General features: G+C 38.8%; 1 protein-coding gene across 1 annotated transcript; it reads left to right on the top strand.

Annotated features, from left to right (window-relative positions):
* The first annotated feature begins 9,538 nt into the window (after positions 1 to 9,538).
* On the top strand, positions 9,539 to 16,283 carry LOC147640427 (putative protein S-acyltransferase 22). The gene is made up of 9 exons (XM_086780416.1): positions 9,539 to 10,427; positions 10,626 to 10,739; positions 11,020 to 11,373; positions 11,471 to 11,539; positions 11,706 to 11,777; positions 14,121 to 14,249; positions 14,332 to 14,412; positions 14,507 to 14,695; positions 14,829 to 16,283. The coding sequence occupies exons 1-9, from the start codon at positions 10,386 to 10,388 to the stop codon at positions 15,555 to 15,557; spliced, it is 1,779 nt and encodes a 592-aa protein (XP_086636542.1). The 5' UTR covers positions 9,539 to 10,385; the 3' UTR covers positions 15,558 to 16,283.
* Positions 16,284 to 17,460: the final 1,177 nt, after the last annotated feature.

The following is a 17,460-nucleotide window of genomic DNA, read 5'->3' as shown; positions in this document are numbered from 1 at the left end:
CAGTGGTGGTGGATAGACAAGTTGTCATTTTCTGTGACGACATTAGCAGTATACAGTTGGCCAGGAACCCAGTATTTCATGCTCATACGAAGCATATAGAGGTCCACTACCACTTTGTCAGAGAGAAGGTCTTGGCAGGAGACCTTGACCTTGTTTATGTCAGCACAGAGGATCAGGTAGTTGATATCTTCACCAAAGCATTGGGTATAGAGAAGCTCCGCAGATTCAGGGCTTCGCTTGGTGTACATGAGATGGAGTTGAGCTCGAGGGGGAGTGTTGAGATATCAAGCTCGTCTAGTGAGGCGGTGGACACTGATGACCCGCCTGGGGGATAGGCTCCACACTTACACCACTGGCATGGTTGGTGAGATCATGGGTGATATGCGGCCAATGGGATGACAGGCTGTGTGACAGCCATTCTAGAGACTAGCATAGTTATAGTGCCAGCTCATTTAGTTGGGTTCACACTATAGAGAACCCGTGTATGTATTGGTTGAGTACCTTTCATATTGTGTGTACTCTTATCTTGTATATGGTGTGTTGAGTGTTGAGTGAAGAAGAAGCAGTTTTTCAGCCTCTCATCTTGTGTGTTCTCTATTAGGGTTTTGTGAGTGTGTGTGTGCTTGCAAGAGCTCAAGCTCTCTTCTCTCTTGCATCTTTTCAAAACCAAACCAATTACTAAGACTGGCACACGAAACAACTCAAATATATTATTGTTATGTTCAACACCATAAACTTTATTTACACCCTATGCATAAACCATCATCAATGCATCACCTCAGCAGTCGGTGCCATCCTACTACTGCTCATCATTTTTCTCACCAACATCCAACCATGTCAATTAAAATAATTAATTATAATCCACATGATTAATCCCTACATGAACAATGTAAAATAAACACAAACATATATACCAATGATACACTAGCTCAATATTTAACACGATGTCACACTTGCAATACCAATTACAATAGCAGGGCCCCAAATATATATACCAATAATACATTGACTTGGTAGTGGTCTCCCCCATGATAGAAACTCGTCCTCATGGTACAATTCTCACCTAGGCATCCCCCAAATAACTATAAAGGGTAAAATATATAGCATTCCCTCTTGCTTGACTTTGCAATTGCTGACCTCAATTGCATGCTTGCTTATATGAGCAAACAAGGTCTGTGCAAGTGCAACAACACCGCTCAGGCTTACACCAAGCATCTTCTATAGGATGATTCATGCTTAAAATATGTAATCACAAGTTTCATTATCAATTAGTCTACAAATAAATATATTGTAGCCATATTGTCAAGTATCGGTCCATATACAAACATCGTGATCGTCAAAGTCCTCAACATTATGATTGTCACATACTAATATGATAAAGAGAAATTTACAAACAAATAATAAATTGGTATCATCAAATTTTATAACGTTTTATTGCCCCATGTCATCAACAAAAAGGAAAACAATAAAGATTAGTATTCTAAAAGCTTTTTTCAATGTGAAAGGACTATAAGTAACATATACACATGAGTGGCCAACCATGATACATGTGCATCATTGTCTATTCACACTTTAAGTAGTGGTGTTTTGAGTCTCAATAGTAAATGATCCAATGTATATTTTCTTCCTCATCTAAAGAATACATACTAGACATTAACCACCATGGCTGTTTAAGTTTGTGTTCTCTAAATTTCTAGATTAGGCTTTTTAACTAATAATATATTCTAATATCTATTTTTTAATCTAAGCAAAAGGTCACTTACTATGATCAATCCACGTTTGTGCTTTTAAAAACTCGTGACATTTTAGTGTGTTTCTAGTCATTATTTGTGATCTCTCCCTCTTCATAGTAAGGATATTATATTATCTTCTAGGTTTTTGGTTTCATTTTTGTTTTAGCTACTAGAGAAAAATTATGATTATTGAGGAGTTCAGTAGGGATGTTTCCTCTTGCTACTGGCAAAAGAGTGGTAGTCATGTCACTAAAGGTAATGCTAATGATTTCCCCTTCAAGGACTCATGTCTCATTGGCAGTCTCTTTCTTACTTGGAAAGAGTGTCACCAAAGATAATAGCTATTCTGAATAGAGGTAGCACTAAGAAATCCGATTTCTTATCATACATAAGATCATGCCATTTTTAATGTAAGTTTATTTAACTTTATTATGTAGTGTGGCTAACTAATATGCAATAACCTCAAAACTCTTTTAAAGATAAAGTTATGCATGTTTTCTTTAAATACTAAATTTTCAATAATGAAACTCTTCATTTTTACTAAAGAGAGCACAAGTTTACTTTCCATTTTCTTTCATCTTAAAAAAGGAAACCTCTGTTTGTCTTCTCAATAGCCATTATGTCAACTAACTCTAAATCCCAATCTGCAAGTTTTGACTCTCTTAAACTATTAGTTATCTACAACATATAATTTGGATGTAGGAGCCTAACAATAATCTTTTAATATTGTCACTATGCTTATGATTCTTATAGATAATTCTAGCTATCTAAGGAGTCATGATTTGGGTTCAATAAGTTTCTAGCAAATCTAATTAGATTGCTATTTACAACTAATCTTGGAGGTTAAGTTCTTAGACTTTAGTATGATTTTAGATATTTGGATAGAATACATGGTCACTAACTAAATAGTAATTGGGTCAACTTCATTATCACCTTATCAAATCGTAAGTGGTGAATTTATATAGATCCAAGTCTGAGATAAGCTTTCTTGGGATTAAATGTTTCAAATGAATACATTCAATGTTTTTAAAGAATTAGGAGATCACAAAATCAACCAATAAACAATACAAGGAAGGGATAGAAGCCTCTGACCATTTTGCTACAAATTCAAAAAATGTTTAATGCCTTGCAGGCCAATTATAATGTGTGTAAAACCTAGTAAGTAGAGCTCCTAATTTTGATAAAAGATTAATTGAAATAGAACCAAAAGACATTGAAAATTGAACCTCAAATATGATAAAATATCTAATTAGGAGGAAAAGATATATAGATGCCCCTTGTTCTTGTGGTTGGCAAACTCTATATTCCCTTATCTATCACTTGAAGTGGTGAAAGAAATTCGATGTCTTGCCTCAAGCTAAGAAACCTATCGTATACCATAATTCGCACAAGTCCAACAGACAAGACGGGTGACAAAATACTCCAAGTCGAATGTCCCGAGTGGTAACAATGTCGATTGTAATTCAAATGAGTCATAGATGGAGTAAAAGGTTCAACCTTTGGATGTGCCACAAAGAGCAGGGAGGTAAGAAACATGGAAATGGGAGTTGTTTTCTTCATTTTACATGCTCTCGAACTTTCATGCAAGAATCATCCCTTAGACTTGGCCTCCCTCTTGTTAAATAGGTGAAAAGGCTCAATATATGGAAGTTGTAAACCTTAAGATAATCTTAAAAGTATGATTAAGAAGATGTAAGCTTCCGTGTGAATAAAAATGAATAAGTGAAAAGGCTCAATATATTTCTAGACAGTAGGTCCTTTATTTTGATCACCAAGTCTACATTTTCTTGCATATATAGGTAGCGCAGGTCATGGAGATCAACCTCTACGTTATTTGTTCTTGAAGAGGTGAAGAGTAGATTTTTACAGTGTTGTTGGCTTCCATTACACAGAAGATACACACCATTTTCTTAAGGAATTCACATTATTTGGTTTCTACCTCTTGTCTTTACCAGTTTTCCCCAAGGGTCTCCCATTTTCTCTTCATGGGCCCTAAGGTCTAGGTTCATAGCTAGCTCCCAAGTCTTGATTCTTGTGAGTCCATTTAGCTTCTCCTTGATATTTCTCACCTTTTTCTCTTCAAAAATCTATGATCCTCTTTTCCATGTGAGCGTACCACAGATCTCATACTACTAAAACATCACCGGTTTGGAAGAAATTACAATTATGCATAAAAAAAGCAAATCCAAATCATAGAAAAAATATTTAGTCAAAGCATGAACAAAAGCACAAGATACTAGCATTAGGTGAAACCCCCAATATGAGTGGCTCCGAAATCGGTGTCATCCGCTTAGTATTTAACACAATGTCACATGCAATACCAATAACACTAGCATGGCCCTAAATACATACACCAATAATACATAATACACTAGCTTAGTACTTTAACACGATGTCACCTACAATACCATAACACTAACATGGCCCCAAATATATATACCAATAATACACTGAGTCGTTCGATATGAATATGAGCTCCAACATTCTTAGATAGATGAGTTCATGATTTCCCTAATGGGCTTTAGGGCCATTATCTCATACATGCCCAAACACCTTCGTTTATGCTTCTCACACTCCAAGCCCAACCTGAACCTTGATTCATGCCTACCTAAGTTCAAATCCTAGTTTGTGTTAGTGGATAATCATTTAAGGGTTCTTACCATAGCTACTACAACACTAAAACAATCTTCTTCTTCTTCTTTTTCTCTCCTTTCTCTCTCCCTCTCTCCCTCTCTCTCTCTCTCTCTCTCTCACACACACACACACACACACATATTCATATACTCGTATAATTTCTCAAACAATTATATACTAATTATACACATATACTCTACTCTCTCACACAATTATACACTATATACACATTTATTATTCAAATTATATATTTATACACTCATACATGCCTATTAGTTTATTGCTATATACTTGTCATTATACTTGTATAATCATATATACTTATGCTTATACTTTTCATTAAGTGTATGATTTTAATAGATACTAAAAATTTAAATATGCAAAATACATATTTATACACTCATACATGCCTATTAGTTTATTGCCACTTGTATAATCATATATGCTCATACTTGTCATTACACTTGTATAATCATATATGTTTATACTTATCATTAAGTGTATGATTTTAATAGATACTTTAAATACTCACCTTTTATTCACATACACACACACACTCTCTTTCATATGATGATATAAATACAAGAACTATTATTAACTTTTACCCCTCTCTCTCTCTCTCTCTCTCTCTCTCTCTCCATCAAATGTTATTTATCAATCCTTTGCTAATATTTTCTAATTTATAAGTAATGCTACTTTCAACATGAATCTTAAGTTTAATTACCTCTTCATTTTGAAATGTTTTTTTTGCATTAAATTAGGACCAAGATAACAACCAAAGAGTTGCATGCATTACTTGTAATCACCATTCATGACTTATATCGTCACTGAATAGAAAGCGAGAACGACTCACTGTCTCGTCTTATTCTCAGAGACGGTAACGCTCTCAAATGGCTAACGGTGCTTTCAACTAAAGTTCCATTTCTTAGCACAATGGAGCTTATACTGTTTATTCGTACGACAATGCGCGACGCTCCACTATCCCATTGAAAAAAGATTTCGCGATCATTTGCGTACTTAAATGCAAACTGAGTAATAGTAATTCATGCTATTCCTCTCGTAATAAGCGTGCCATGCCGCAAATGAGTTCTCTTTTTCCATACCTAAGGCCAAAGGAAAATTGAAGGTGCCCATAAACAAATCGGGATACTATATCAAAAGGTGGATAGATGGAGGCTAGGGATTCTCCCTTGAAGTTCATACATTGCATCACATTTGACTTCATTAAGGTCCTGGCCTCCTTATGGTCATGTAGATAAGACTTTTTGCCATCTTCTAATTACATCTAATTACATGGTAGGATCCTCAATAAGGTCACCTTTAACCATCTTGAGCTTCATATTCTATTCTAAGGGTATACCAATTGGCTTACATCCTTGTCATGCCATATTTAGACAACATAGTCTTGCTTTTATCACACAACACGTTGAACTCTTTTTTCTAATTCTCAAATCTTCAAAATCAATGTGCTATTTGTACTCTTTGTTCATATATTTTTCATTTCCTAGTTTTTTGAACTAATAACTTTGTCAATAGTCAGTAGTTATTTTTTGAAACACACACACACACACACACACACACACACACACACGCATGCATGCACATGCAAGTAGAGAGTTAAATACACATATTAATAAATATTGAGGCTGAATACCTTCTTATGAGACGTAAGTAAGAAAATGGTACACAAAGACAAGAAATGATGAGAGAGAGAGAGAGAGAGAGAGAGAGAGAGAGAGAGAGAGAGAGAGAGAGAGAGAGAGAGAGGTCTTTTATTATACAAAGTGAATCTTAAGAGGGATGTTAATCATTTTTCTTGCTTTCACCAAATCCAAGGTAAAAATGATTATTGCAAACATGATGTTAATGTGTAAGACATATGGATAATAACTTTAATAAGATTTTACATCACGAATATTGATGACTTGGGTGATAAGTTAGGTAATGAATTGTGGACATTATTGAGGCTAGCACCATGATTCTGTTATTGATAGTAGCCACTCTTGTAGTGGTTGCAAAGGCGATCATACAATGAATTGGGTAATCAGTTGTGGACATTATTAAGGCTAGCGCCATGATTCTGCTCTACTTGATTGTAGTGGTTGTAAAGGTGATCATACAATAAAAAAATTTGTCATGCGAGAAGTGGACTGCAAGAGGCACATGCCATGCAAAAAGAATTAAAAAAAAGTAAGGTAGTTCTTAAGGGATGTAGGACACGAGCAAAGGAACTCTAAGAGTCTCTTTTCATCACTTTTGTTTAACACGTTTGTATCACCCTTTGTTTAATGGCATTTGAATTCAAATGCTAAAATGATATTTGTGTTTTTGGGAACAAATCAAATAGCAACTCTTGGATGAAGAGAAGAAAAAATTGTTAATGAACAAAATGCATAAAAGTGCTCTTCAAGTGGGTTTTACAACTTTTAAGCCCTCTTTGGGTGGGATTGGTTACTCGAATTGACATTTTGAATTTTCTCCTTGTTTCAAGCCTTTAGATATCAATGCTTTTCGGCTTGAAATTTTTCACTTCAGGACATTCAAGGGCAACCTCATGTGAAGTTGGTGAAAGTAGTTGATGCTTTGGTTAATATTTTAAACTATGTGGTCAAAGGTTCTTCACATGAGTTGGAAGAGGTGAGATAGGACACTTACAACTTACATTTGATGGGATTGCTTGGAAGTGTGGTAGAGAATAAAAAGATAGGGTTGATTTTTTTTATAACCTTGTTTTAGAGAGAGCTTTCAAGAATCAATTTAAACTCATAAAATCTAGTTGATGATGGGGTAAAGAATCAAGTAGTGAGAGGGGAGGGGTTCAATAATTGACCTTAACTTTCAGTATGAAATACATGGAAAAAATCACCTTGAGTGATAAGGTGGGGTAAAGAGTAGAGCATTGGAAGGAGAGGGGGTAAAAAAGTTGACCTTCATGTGATCAAATGAGAACATCAATTTGAGTTGGAAGGTAGTGAAAGGAGAGGGGGGGGGGCACATAAGTTGTTGTGAATTATTGCAAGCTCGAGGTTAGGTCAAGTGGTTGTGATTGGGCGTGCTCTCGATGACAGGTCCGAAGGTTGAATAGTGGCACCAAAATTGACAGCCTCAGAAAAGGAAGTTGAGCAATTGAAGGAATTTGGAAGGAGATGGAAAGATGTGGTGGGACTAATTATGTGTACATACATGTATTTGGAGAGCACATCAATTTGAGTGGTAATGTAATAAAATGTAAGGATAGAGGAAAACGAAAGTGAGGGGGGGGGGTGCTTTTGTTGGCAGCCTTGTTGATTGAGTAATTATTCCGAGAGAGACAACCTGGCTTTTATTGTGAGAATGTTACCATTGATCTTTCATTTTCAACCTTTTGTTGGTTTCTGAGATACCACGCTTTCCTTGCTGCCCGCCCCCCTTTTTTTTATTTTTTATTTTTGGCCTGCCAATATCGTGGAGCCCATGTTCCCATTCATTCCCGTCTCGGATCGCCCGCCCGCCCGCCCGCCCGCCCGCCCACCCAAAATAAAAAAATCCCGCCTGCAAAAGCTGAGCCGCAAATCCTTTTTACCCTAGCGCTTCACATTCCTTTATTTTCCTTTAACGTTTTCTGCATTTATTTTTCTCCTTTCGATTTTACTTTCTACCTTTTATTTTTTAAAATTATATTTCGCTTCGCAGTAACGAAACCCCCTTTTGCAGCTTCACTTTCCCTTTCATTTATCGACCTTCTCCCGCCTTCAATTTTCCTAATCACTAACCTAGCTGTTTTTAATGGTTTTATTCATCTGTTTTCCTCTTTTAAACCGAGTACTAATATTGGTGAACGTAAAATAAATGCGTCGAAACTCCAATTTTTGTAATTTAATCTTTGCTTTTATTGCCTAGGTGAAGAAATGTATTTCCTCTTCCTGCACACATTTTAAAAAAACATCCGAATTTCACTCAACGATACATGCACAACTTTTTTAATCTTTACTTTATAGAATATATATCGATTTTTTAATTAAAAAATAAATGGAGCCATAAAATTTACTTAATAAGCTGCCAAAGCTTTTTTTTTTGTGCGATTTATTAATCAATTGAATTTTTTTTCAAAGGTTTATTAATTTCTTCAAGGCAATATATTTCTAATGTTTTCTTCAGTTATTTTTCTACATCTTTGTAGATTTTATACTATAAGTGGAATCTTCCACTTATAGTATTTTCAGACACGTGTGTTTTTTCCACCGCCCCGGTCTTGCTCGCATATTTGTCTCCCTCCCCACTCTACAGCGAGACACACACACACACACACACACACACACTCTCTCTCTCTCTCTCTCTCTCTCTCTCTCTCTCTCTCTCTCTCTCTGCGCACACGTGGAGAGTTCACGATGAGCCTCCATCGCTCTCTGTTTTCGTGGACAGCTCGTTGAGCTAGTTTTTATGGTTTATGGAGGCAAGGCTTAACGTCTCTCTGTCTCTGCTGTGCTGTGAGGGCAGGGAGTGGAGATGGGTGAGGGCAGGGAGTGGAGATGGGTGATCTGTGGTTTTAACAGAGGGGTGCCAAGCAGGGGGGAGAGAGAGAGAGAGAGAGAGAGAGAGAGAGAGGAAGGTGGTATATGCATATTAATTAATATGCATACGAAAACTTTCTTGAATATATTTCCCTCGATCACTGCATGTTAAACGCAATAAGCAAACAAATGCGTACATTACTATATTTGATTTAAATCTTATCTTATAATTCCTAATTAATATATGTATGGAATTATAAGCTAGCTATATTTCACGAAAAGAATATTTTAATTATTGATATTTCTTATTTAATTTTAAAAAATGAAATTAAAGAGGAGAAAAATTATGCAATTATTTGTTTTTAAGATTGATGATTAGAGAGAGAGAGAGAGAGAGAGAGAGAGAGAGAGAGGTATTAACGTCAGTAAAATGCAACACGAGGGCATATACGACCAACGGTGGGACTTGAACTCGGGTGGATCATGGCCTTTAGAGAAAAATAAAACCCACAACCTTGGGACTCTCAAACTCCATTCTAATAGCAGTAACACGCAATCGCAATTGACTCAACTTTCCTTTTTTCCTACATACAATCTTATTAAGTACATGCAATCGACTCAACTTGACTCAACTTTTTTTTTTTTTGAGAGCATGGCACTTGTGTGTGATAACAAGCCAAGATAAAACAAAAAGATATATCGAAAAGGTTAAACAAAAAGAAATATAAAGAAGGTTATTTTAATTGTTGAGATTCTTATTTAATTATTAAAGAAATGAAATAAAAAAGGAGGAAAATTATGCAGATGTAAGAAAACATAACATTTATGATTGGCGGCTTCTTCACTTCTGATACGAACAGCTTTTCTACCAAGCTATGGCAGCTAGCTAGCCATAGCCATAGCCATAGCCATAGCCAGACCTCATACGTGTATGATGTATCTGTTTCTGTCTTTGTTTGGTAGCAGTTCGAGAGACAACGGCCAGTTGCGATAGCATCGCTCATCACGATTCTCTCTTCTTCGGAAACATCTGCTCCGTTACTCTCACCCTGCGAAACCCTAACCCTTTTGACTTCGACAATTCCACAGCCGCTCATCATATCCTCAAAGAATCTAGGTGTGACCTCTCTTTTTAACCTGCATTGTTCCAGTGACAGCTCCGATCATATCAGAGAAGGATCAGGATGAAAATTAAGCTATATTAAGAGCCAACTATACATCAACAAAACCCTATTCTGGCAGTAATTTTTATCATAGCTTCAACATAAAGTTGAATGGTTGCTGTCACTCTTCATTGCTGCTGCTAGCAGTTCATCAAGGAGAGAAGCAAACCCCAATCAGACTCATGGAACCCTAATTTTTAAGCATAGCAGAGAATCTGAGCTTCCCCACACACACAGTTAAATCGCATCGTGTGCTTGGCCTTGGTTTCGTCAAGGCCCTTGGCCTTGGACTGATCAAACATGCAAGCCTTTACCTTATCTTTACCTTGATAAACTTCTATCCTTTCAAATTTGTTGAAGGCACCATGAGGCGTCACGGGTGGCAGCTCCCTTACCATCCTCTCCAGGTACTTTCTGCTCCAAAATCTTCCTTCTTCTTGCCCATATATTCACAGGGAAGTTTTCAAGGTTTTGTTTCTTCAAAACCCTTTTCTTGTTCACTGTCAAGGTATGGCTTTTTCTTGTTCACTGCCCCGAAATGACATGTATATTGGACACCAGAAGGGGCCACATTTTAGCTGAACAGTAATTTGTACGCCTTGCAGATTGTTGCTGTTGCGGTTTTCTTCGCCCTGGTGTTTGCCTTTTATGTCTTCTTCATACCGTTTGTTGGATCTAAGATTCTTGAGATTGTTGTCATCGTACTGTATTCTCCCACGGTATGTTTATCTCATCCCATAATTCTTCTGGATGGTTCTAGATTAACTGTGCATGCATTGTGCGTCTAGGCATGTATCACGCTTCTAGGAGTGATGGAGTGAACCTGTTATCCTAATTGTGTGAGCACTGCTTTGTGAGTGCATGTATGTTACGTTCAACATGCTTGTGTTAGCTTGAATTTAAGGTTGCCTTTACAATTGGGAGAAAATCGTACCATAGAGGTTGGCTTTCCAAGGCTTCAGGAAGCTCATTTTTAAGTCACTTGTCTCTACATTTCAGGTGGTTGTGGTCTTTGCACTGTATGTTTGGTGTGTGGCAATTAATCCAGCCGATGAAGGACTGCTGAAGACTAAGAAGTGCAACACACCATCATGTTCAGAAAGCAAGCCTGCCCCCTCAACGCTATCTTCTAGGGTGGATGGAAAAGAGCTTGAACTTGCCTCTGGAAATGGGGCAGATAAATGCTCAACGTTGGAGGAAGCTGGAGCTGAGAAATGGACTAAACAGGAGCATGCAAGATCTTGTTGGGCATGTGCCTTTATTGTCTTGATTCAAAGCTATCTATGCAAACCGGAAACATACGCACCTTCGAACCAAGCTGACATGCTATACTGCAGCTTGTGTAAAGTTGAGGTAATGATGCTACAATGTCCTTGAATGCTCATCATTTCAAGTGTTTGCAGGTTGAAAACGTTTGGAATCTGAAAAGGAGTCTTGTTGTCTCTGGCAGATCTATAAGGATAGTAAACACTGCCGAGTCTGTGACAAGTGCATAGATGGGTTTGATCATCACTGCCGAGTGAGTTTGTGCTTGCCTTTTAAACAGCCTCGCATGTCAATGAGAGTTAGAGTGTTTACCGGGCCTTTTTGTTCATGGCTGAACATTTTGTTGGTATATAAATGTGTGCGGGGCCTCTCAATTGACTAGTATGTTGAAGGTTTGATGAGATTTCACTTTTTTGCAGTGGTTGAACAATTGTGTTGGTAGGAAGAACTACAAGGATTTTGTGGCGCTTATGGTTTCAGGAATTGCTATGGTAATGAGCTCAGACCACTCAAGCTTTCTTTTAAATGCTGAAAATTAAGCTTACTTCAATCTGGGCTCATTCCGACTTGATTGAATTGCATGGATGATGGCAGCTAAGTGGTTGTTGGTCTGGCTTTGTGAACTAGCAGGGGTTTCGTATGAAATGGTACACTGTTGTTTTTAAGGTCTGATTGCTTGCTTTGGAATTTGGTTTGTGAACTTTGTACTGTGTGCTTGGACATGTTCAAGATAAGGCAGGGCTGCCTATATGTACGCAGATCTTGGGATGTCGAACTTCGAATGAAATCCAAGGTTCACTATGAAAATTTAGGAGCTAGTTCTGGGAGTAGGATCAAGTGCATACATCTAAGTACGAGGCCTCTAGTCCGTATACCACCTCGCCCTTAGATGACTACCAGATGTCTCCCATGCCATACAGGGTTATCCACCATTGGTCTTTAGGGTTAGACTAGATTGAGACCCACACACTGTTGGCTTCACCCTCAGTTATGTGAAGCGATGAGTTGATTGTTGAACATTTATCCTCTTCTAGGATGAGACTAGATCTAGACCCCCACATTGTTGGGTCCACCCTCAGTTATGTGCTCACATACTCATTTATTTTTCCTGGAGGGACTTAGAAAAACCATTCTTTTATGGGATTATGAACCGACTCCCCAACAGACAACTGCTTAGCCGTGTTACACCTTGCATGACCCACTGAGTAATAACCAAACCTCTTAACCACTCCATGCCAAGGATTAAAAAATGCGAATTAATACCGGCTTATGAAGTTTATTGGATATGAATTGCAAGTGGTTGTTATACATGGCTCTATCAAATGCAGAAACTTCTTGTGTAGAGTAGGCACTTGATAAGTGATTTTCATTTTTATTTGATTCAAAAAGTACTCAGCTTATTCGATTTTAAAATGTATTTTTCTGTTTTCGTTTAAATGGTTATTGTGTCCTCTGTGTTTGCTTTTGCATCTCACCAATGCCCTATCCAGGGAGTCTGAGTCAGTGGATTGAAATGCACAGTTGATGCACAGTTGCTTTGGTCAATGAGAAAATAGAAGGTAAACTTATGTGAGATTGTGGGGCGGGCTTGAACCTTATTCACTTCTACTGGAATAACTTAAGTGGTTCTTATACACATCATGGCCAGAGGGGCCCCCATTTTAACTCCAGGAGTGATGACGTTGTGAAAACAGGTAGGGCTTAATTACCTTGAAAATCATTATTCAAATAGCATAGGTGCTTAACAGGGTTTTATTATCTTATGTGGGTGGGAGGTTTGAAGGAGAAAAAAAGAATCCTTAGAGCACTGTGGGGGAAAGGCATTTTTTTTTGGATGAAAAGATGAGCTTGAGAAATATCATACCTTTTGCTATCTCAGCAAATATTGAGTATATGGAGGGTTTTCCTGGTGGAACGTAGGCCTGTATGAAAACTCTAGGCTGTACAGAAGGATGTGCAGGTCCAGAGTCCAGACAGCTGCATAGGAAGACACAACTTCAAGATGACATGAATTTGATTTGCAATCATCGATTGAGAGCTTGCAGGTGGATGTTTCCAAGATGTTGAACAACAGATTTGAGTGAAGCTGCACTGTTGCTAGGTTGAAAAGGCTGTTTTCTTTAGGTTGTTAGGTCACTATGAAAAGTCAACTGTTTCCAGTTCGTAGTCACAGCTATTTGGTGTCTGCAAAACCATTTAGCTTGCGACTGCTTCGTTATATCACATGCATCATACCTGGCTGCAGACTGCTCCCATGCTTTGTGCCATTGGTAGAGTTCCCCCCCTCTCAATGCCACAGTTAGCTCCTCTTTGTGTTGCTTCAACTGGTTGGATTGCAAGAATTAATGATGGGCCTGCATTATAATGTTTTGCAAAAGGATCAGCAGCTAGTGACTTGAGCCTCAACTTCCACTGTAGAAGTTCTGAGTTCAAATCTTGCAGGTACCATGTGGTCAAAAGATGCAAATGGCTGTCATACGCCGTGCTTGGGACTACATCAACAAGCACAGTACTGTTTCAACTTCATGTCTTAGTCCTGAGCTCTGAGTGTGCAAGGCACTCTGCTTCTCATGGCTTGGAGTTGGAATGCTGTGCTTGGTGAATATAAGATATCTGAGACAATTGATGGTTGGCTATGCTTTGACACTGGGACCATCAATTGTCTCAGATTCGCTGAGCAAATGTTTGCTAGTGTGTGGGTGTGAATGTTTTCTGGGTAAAGGAATCACGGACAACAGCCCACTAATGCAATTTTCAGTGTTCTTCATAATGGAAGTGTGCTTTCAAGTTCACATCATTGACAAGTTTTTCCAATGTCGGCTTGGCTTTTGCAGCTCATCCTGCAGTGGTCAGTCGGATTATGGGTGCTGGTACACTGCTTCCTAAGCTTTTCTCATTTTCAGAGCATGATAACTTTGAAATTGGGCAGCAGCTTTTCTTCTGTGGCATACATCATTGTGGTGGTAAGGACAACTTAAGGCAATTATAATTTCTCATCATCTGTCATGTGGCAGTTGTCTTTATCAGACTTTCAAAGTTTTGCAGGCTGTGTGTACACTTCTCGCCATGGCTGCAACTTACCCACTTGGTCAACTTTTCTTCTTTCACATTCTTCTCATCAAGAAGGTGATTCTGATTGATGCTTTCAAGCTCATGACTTGGATAACATAGGAACTCTTTGCATCAAGAATCTGTATGATTTGTTAATCATGTCTGGCAGGGGATTAGTACATATGATTACATTGTTGCAATGAGGGAGCAAGATCAGAAAGGGGTAGGTGGCACCGCCCAGAGCCCTCTTACCTCACCAGTCAGCTCTGTTGGAACAGCTAACAGTGGTGGTAGCTCAGCTGGAGCTTTACAAGGAAGAGCTTGGTGCACGCCCCCAAGATTTTTTTTGGACCATGAGGTTAATCTGTGTTTGAAAGCATGTTTGTGTACAGAGCGTGTGTGTGTGTGTGCGCACATGCGCGTGCGAGAGAGAGAGAGAGAGAGAGAGAGAGCTTTGGCACATTGTTTGATTGAAGTGATAATTGTTGCAGCAAGGTGTTTACCCACCTGAAAGGTCTTTTTCAGTAAAGGGTACGAGCTCAGGTCTTCCTTCAAGGCCCGAATTCGACAGAAGAAAACCAGTGAAATTAAGTCCATGGGCTTTGGCTTCTTTAAACAAGGATGATGTTTTGCGAGCTACAATGATAGCAAAGAAGAAGTCATCTATCTTGCAACCAGTGGCTTCTTCCAATGAGAGAATAGTGGTGCAAGATGTGAGTAGTAGCCTTACTAGCAGTAGAGATGCTAGCACAGAGCTTATTCCTTCAAGGAGTGCTAGTAGAAGAGCAGGGGAGTTACATCTAAACTTAGCAGATCAGTCTGCTGCAGTGAATTTTATGGAACGTGGAAAGTTCCCTGTAATGTCTTTTGATGGCAGTGGAAGTGATTCGGGGGATGTCATTCAATTTTCAAGACAAGGTAGGAAGGCACTTAATCCCCTGCAGATGGAGGCAATGAATGCATTTAAAACAAGCCATGCATTTTCTACCAATGGAACGATCATCTCATCACCCGAGAGCATTGGAGTTTCATCTGAGCCTCAACATTCTCCAGCCAATGAGCTGGATGTGTTTGAGCTTCCACATCACTCAGTTGTCCCAACAGACTGGCAATATAATGTACGAGGAAGTGGGAGTCCTAGTGACTGCGATGGGGATCTAAGTTCCCCTTGCACACCTATCAGGCAGGTGGTTTATGCTGCACACGAAGGGAGCCTATAAATTTATGATTTTAAATTTTATTTTTGGCGGGGAAATTTCAGATGCAAATCAAGAAGGCTGATGAAACACAAGTGTTGGCCAAGCCGGGAGCACAATTGCTGGGGTGAACCAGCTGTTTATTGCAGTCGTAGCAAATTTTCTGGACCTGTGTGGGATGTGCTGTTTGGCCATGGCAGGCCTTGTTTGGGCACGATTTTGCAAGCAAACATCCGAGTATACAGTGTACTACTGCATGGTTCAGCTTTTTTGTTTGAAGAATACCCAGATCCAGTGTTGACATGACGAGCTTACTTACATTCAGGGGCTTAAACAAGTGTTCAGCCTTAGTCTTTTGCGCGCGACTGAATGCAGTCCAGACAGCATCCATCTGCAAGGGCTGTGCAGAAATAACACCAGTCAAAAGAGTATCTGGTTTACCCTTGTAAACACTTTTGTTTAGAGGGCTTCCATCAATAGGTTACTGTGCTGTCTTTAAGGGTGGGATCACCACCTAGCACAAAGAGAAATTCCAGCTGTTCCTGTAGCACAAAGTTACTAACCTTCTGTGCAAGATTGGGATGCTAGTCATGCCCGATTCAATCTTGGACTTGCACTTCAAATAGAAGCCATTTGAGACCACATGGCAAAGTGGTTGAGACTTTGCCATTGGAATTTCTAATCCATTATGTACCACACTTTGATTTTTTGTGTATTTTATATTTATGACATTTTTTGATTGATTTTTAACATATGGTTGATAATGCATGCAAATATTAAATAGAGATTCACTTAAGTTTGTTACTACTTGTGTGTTAGTAGTAAATGAAAGTAGCAAACAAGTGAAGGCTTGAGTCCTGCCTCAAATTTTTGGAGAGGAGAATGTGCGTGTGAAATAATTGTCTTGAGACGGAGGACGAAACTACTTTAAGTGATAAAAGAGTGGTTCAACCCATAGTATAGGACATAAGCATGGGCAGTTTTTCAGAGCCTTCTCATGCATCTAGGACTCAGAATTTTCACTCTTTTGACAACGAATCACAGCCAATTATGAGGCCCTAAACTTGATTAGCCGTAGCCGATCTTCATACAGAACGAACCTTTAAGCTTGATTCTAGTAGATGTTTAAGAAATTAATGAAGGGTGGGCTTGATTACACACTAGCATGGTGTAAGTTTCCCCCAGTGGATCTTTTTCGCTTGTGTATGAAAGCGGAGTGAAGGGCTTTCTTGAAGGAAGCTTGAGTGAAGCAATTACCAAAGCTTTCAATTATTTGATCACCTTTCACCTCAAAGTTTGCTCTTAGAATTGCCCAAGAGCAGGTCGTTTGCAGAGGTATCTTGGTTGCTTGTGTATGAAAGTGGAGCGAAGGGCTTCCCCGAAGGAAGTTTGAGCGAAGCAATCACCAAAGCTTTCAATTATCCGATCACCTTTCACCTTTCACCAAAGTTTGCTCTTCGAATCACCCAAGAGCGGGTCGTTTGCAGGGACTTTTCACATGCCCTTCTTCTAGCTTGTATCGCTTTGGTACGTTGGGCATGCATACCATTGAGCGCCTAGCCATTGGTTGTAGCTCATGACGTGCCTTGCTTCAATAGCTTGCCTCAAACTAGTGTCCACACTTGCAACTTGTGAGTGGTGGCTATATGCACGTGTTTTCATGTGTGTTGCAATCCTTCCGACTAGTTCTTCTCAAGCACAATTGCTGCTTTTACCTCTTTGCCTTGATTCATCGATCAATGTCCAAATCGTTAATCTATTGGCCTTAATCCACTCGATCTTTGCCAATCTACTAGGGTTGTGAAGTTTTTACCTCAATAGAAATCGTTGTCGTGAATGGCAAACTCTAGCTAGACCAACTTGTTGATACAGATGTTTAGCTTCCTAAGTTTTATTCAACAACAAAACTCATCTTTATACTTACACA

The sequence above is a fragment of the Cibotium barometz genome, chromosome 3 (assembly GCF_041138505.1).
Source record: "Cibotium barometz isolate CiBa-2024 chromosome 3, ASM4113850v1, whole genome shotgun sequence".
In the NCBI taxonomy this organism is placed as follows: domain Eukaryota; kingdom Viridiplantae; phylum Streptophyta; class Polypodiopsida; order Cyatheales; family Cibotiaceae; genus Cibotium; species Cibotium barometz.
The sequence above is the reverse complement of the archived record's forward strand: the minus strand, read 5'-3'. Positions and strand labels throughout refer to the sequence as shown.

Bases quoted from the DNA above. Each gene is read 5' to 3' on its own strand.
- LOC147640427 (XM_086780416.1), top strand. From the start codon at position 10,386: ATGAGGCGTCACGGGTGGCAGCTCCCTTACCATCCTCTCCAG. The intron at 10,740-11,019 runs GTATGTTTATCT...TCTACATTTCAG, and splicing joins TCGTACTGTATTCTCCCACG to GTGGTTGTGGTCTTTGCACT. The intron at 14,413-14,506 runs GTGATTCTGATT...CATGTCTGGCAG, and splicing joins ACATTCTTCTCATCAAGAAG to GGGATTAGTACATATGATTA.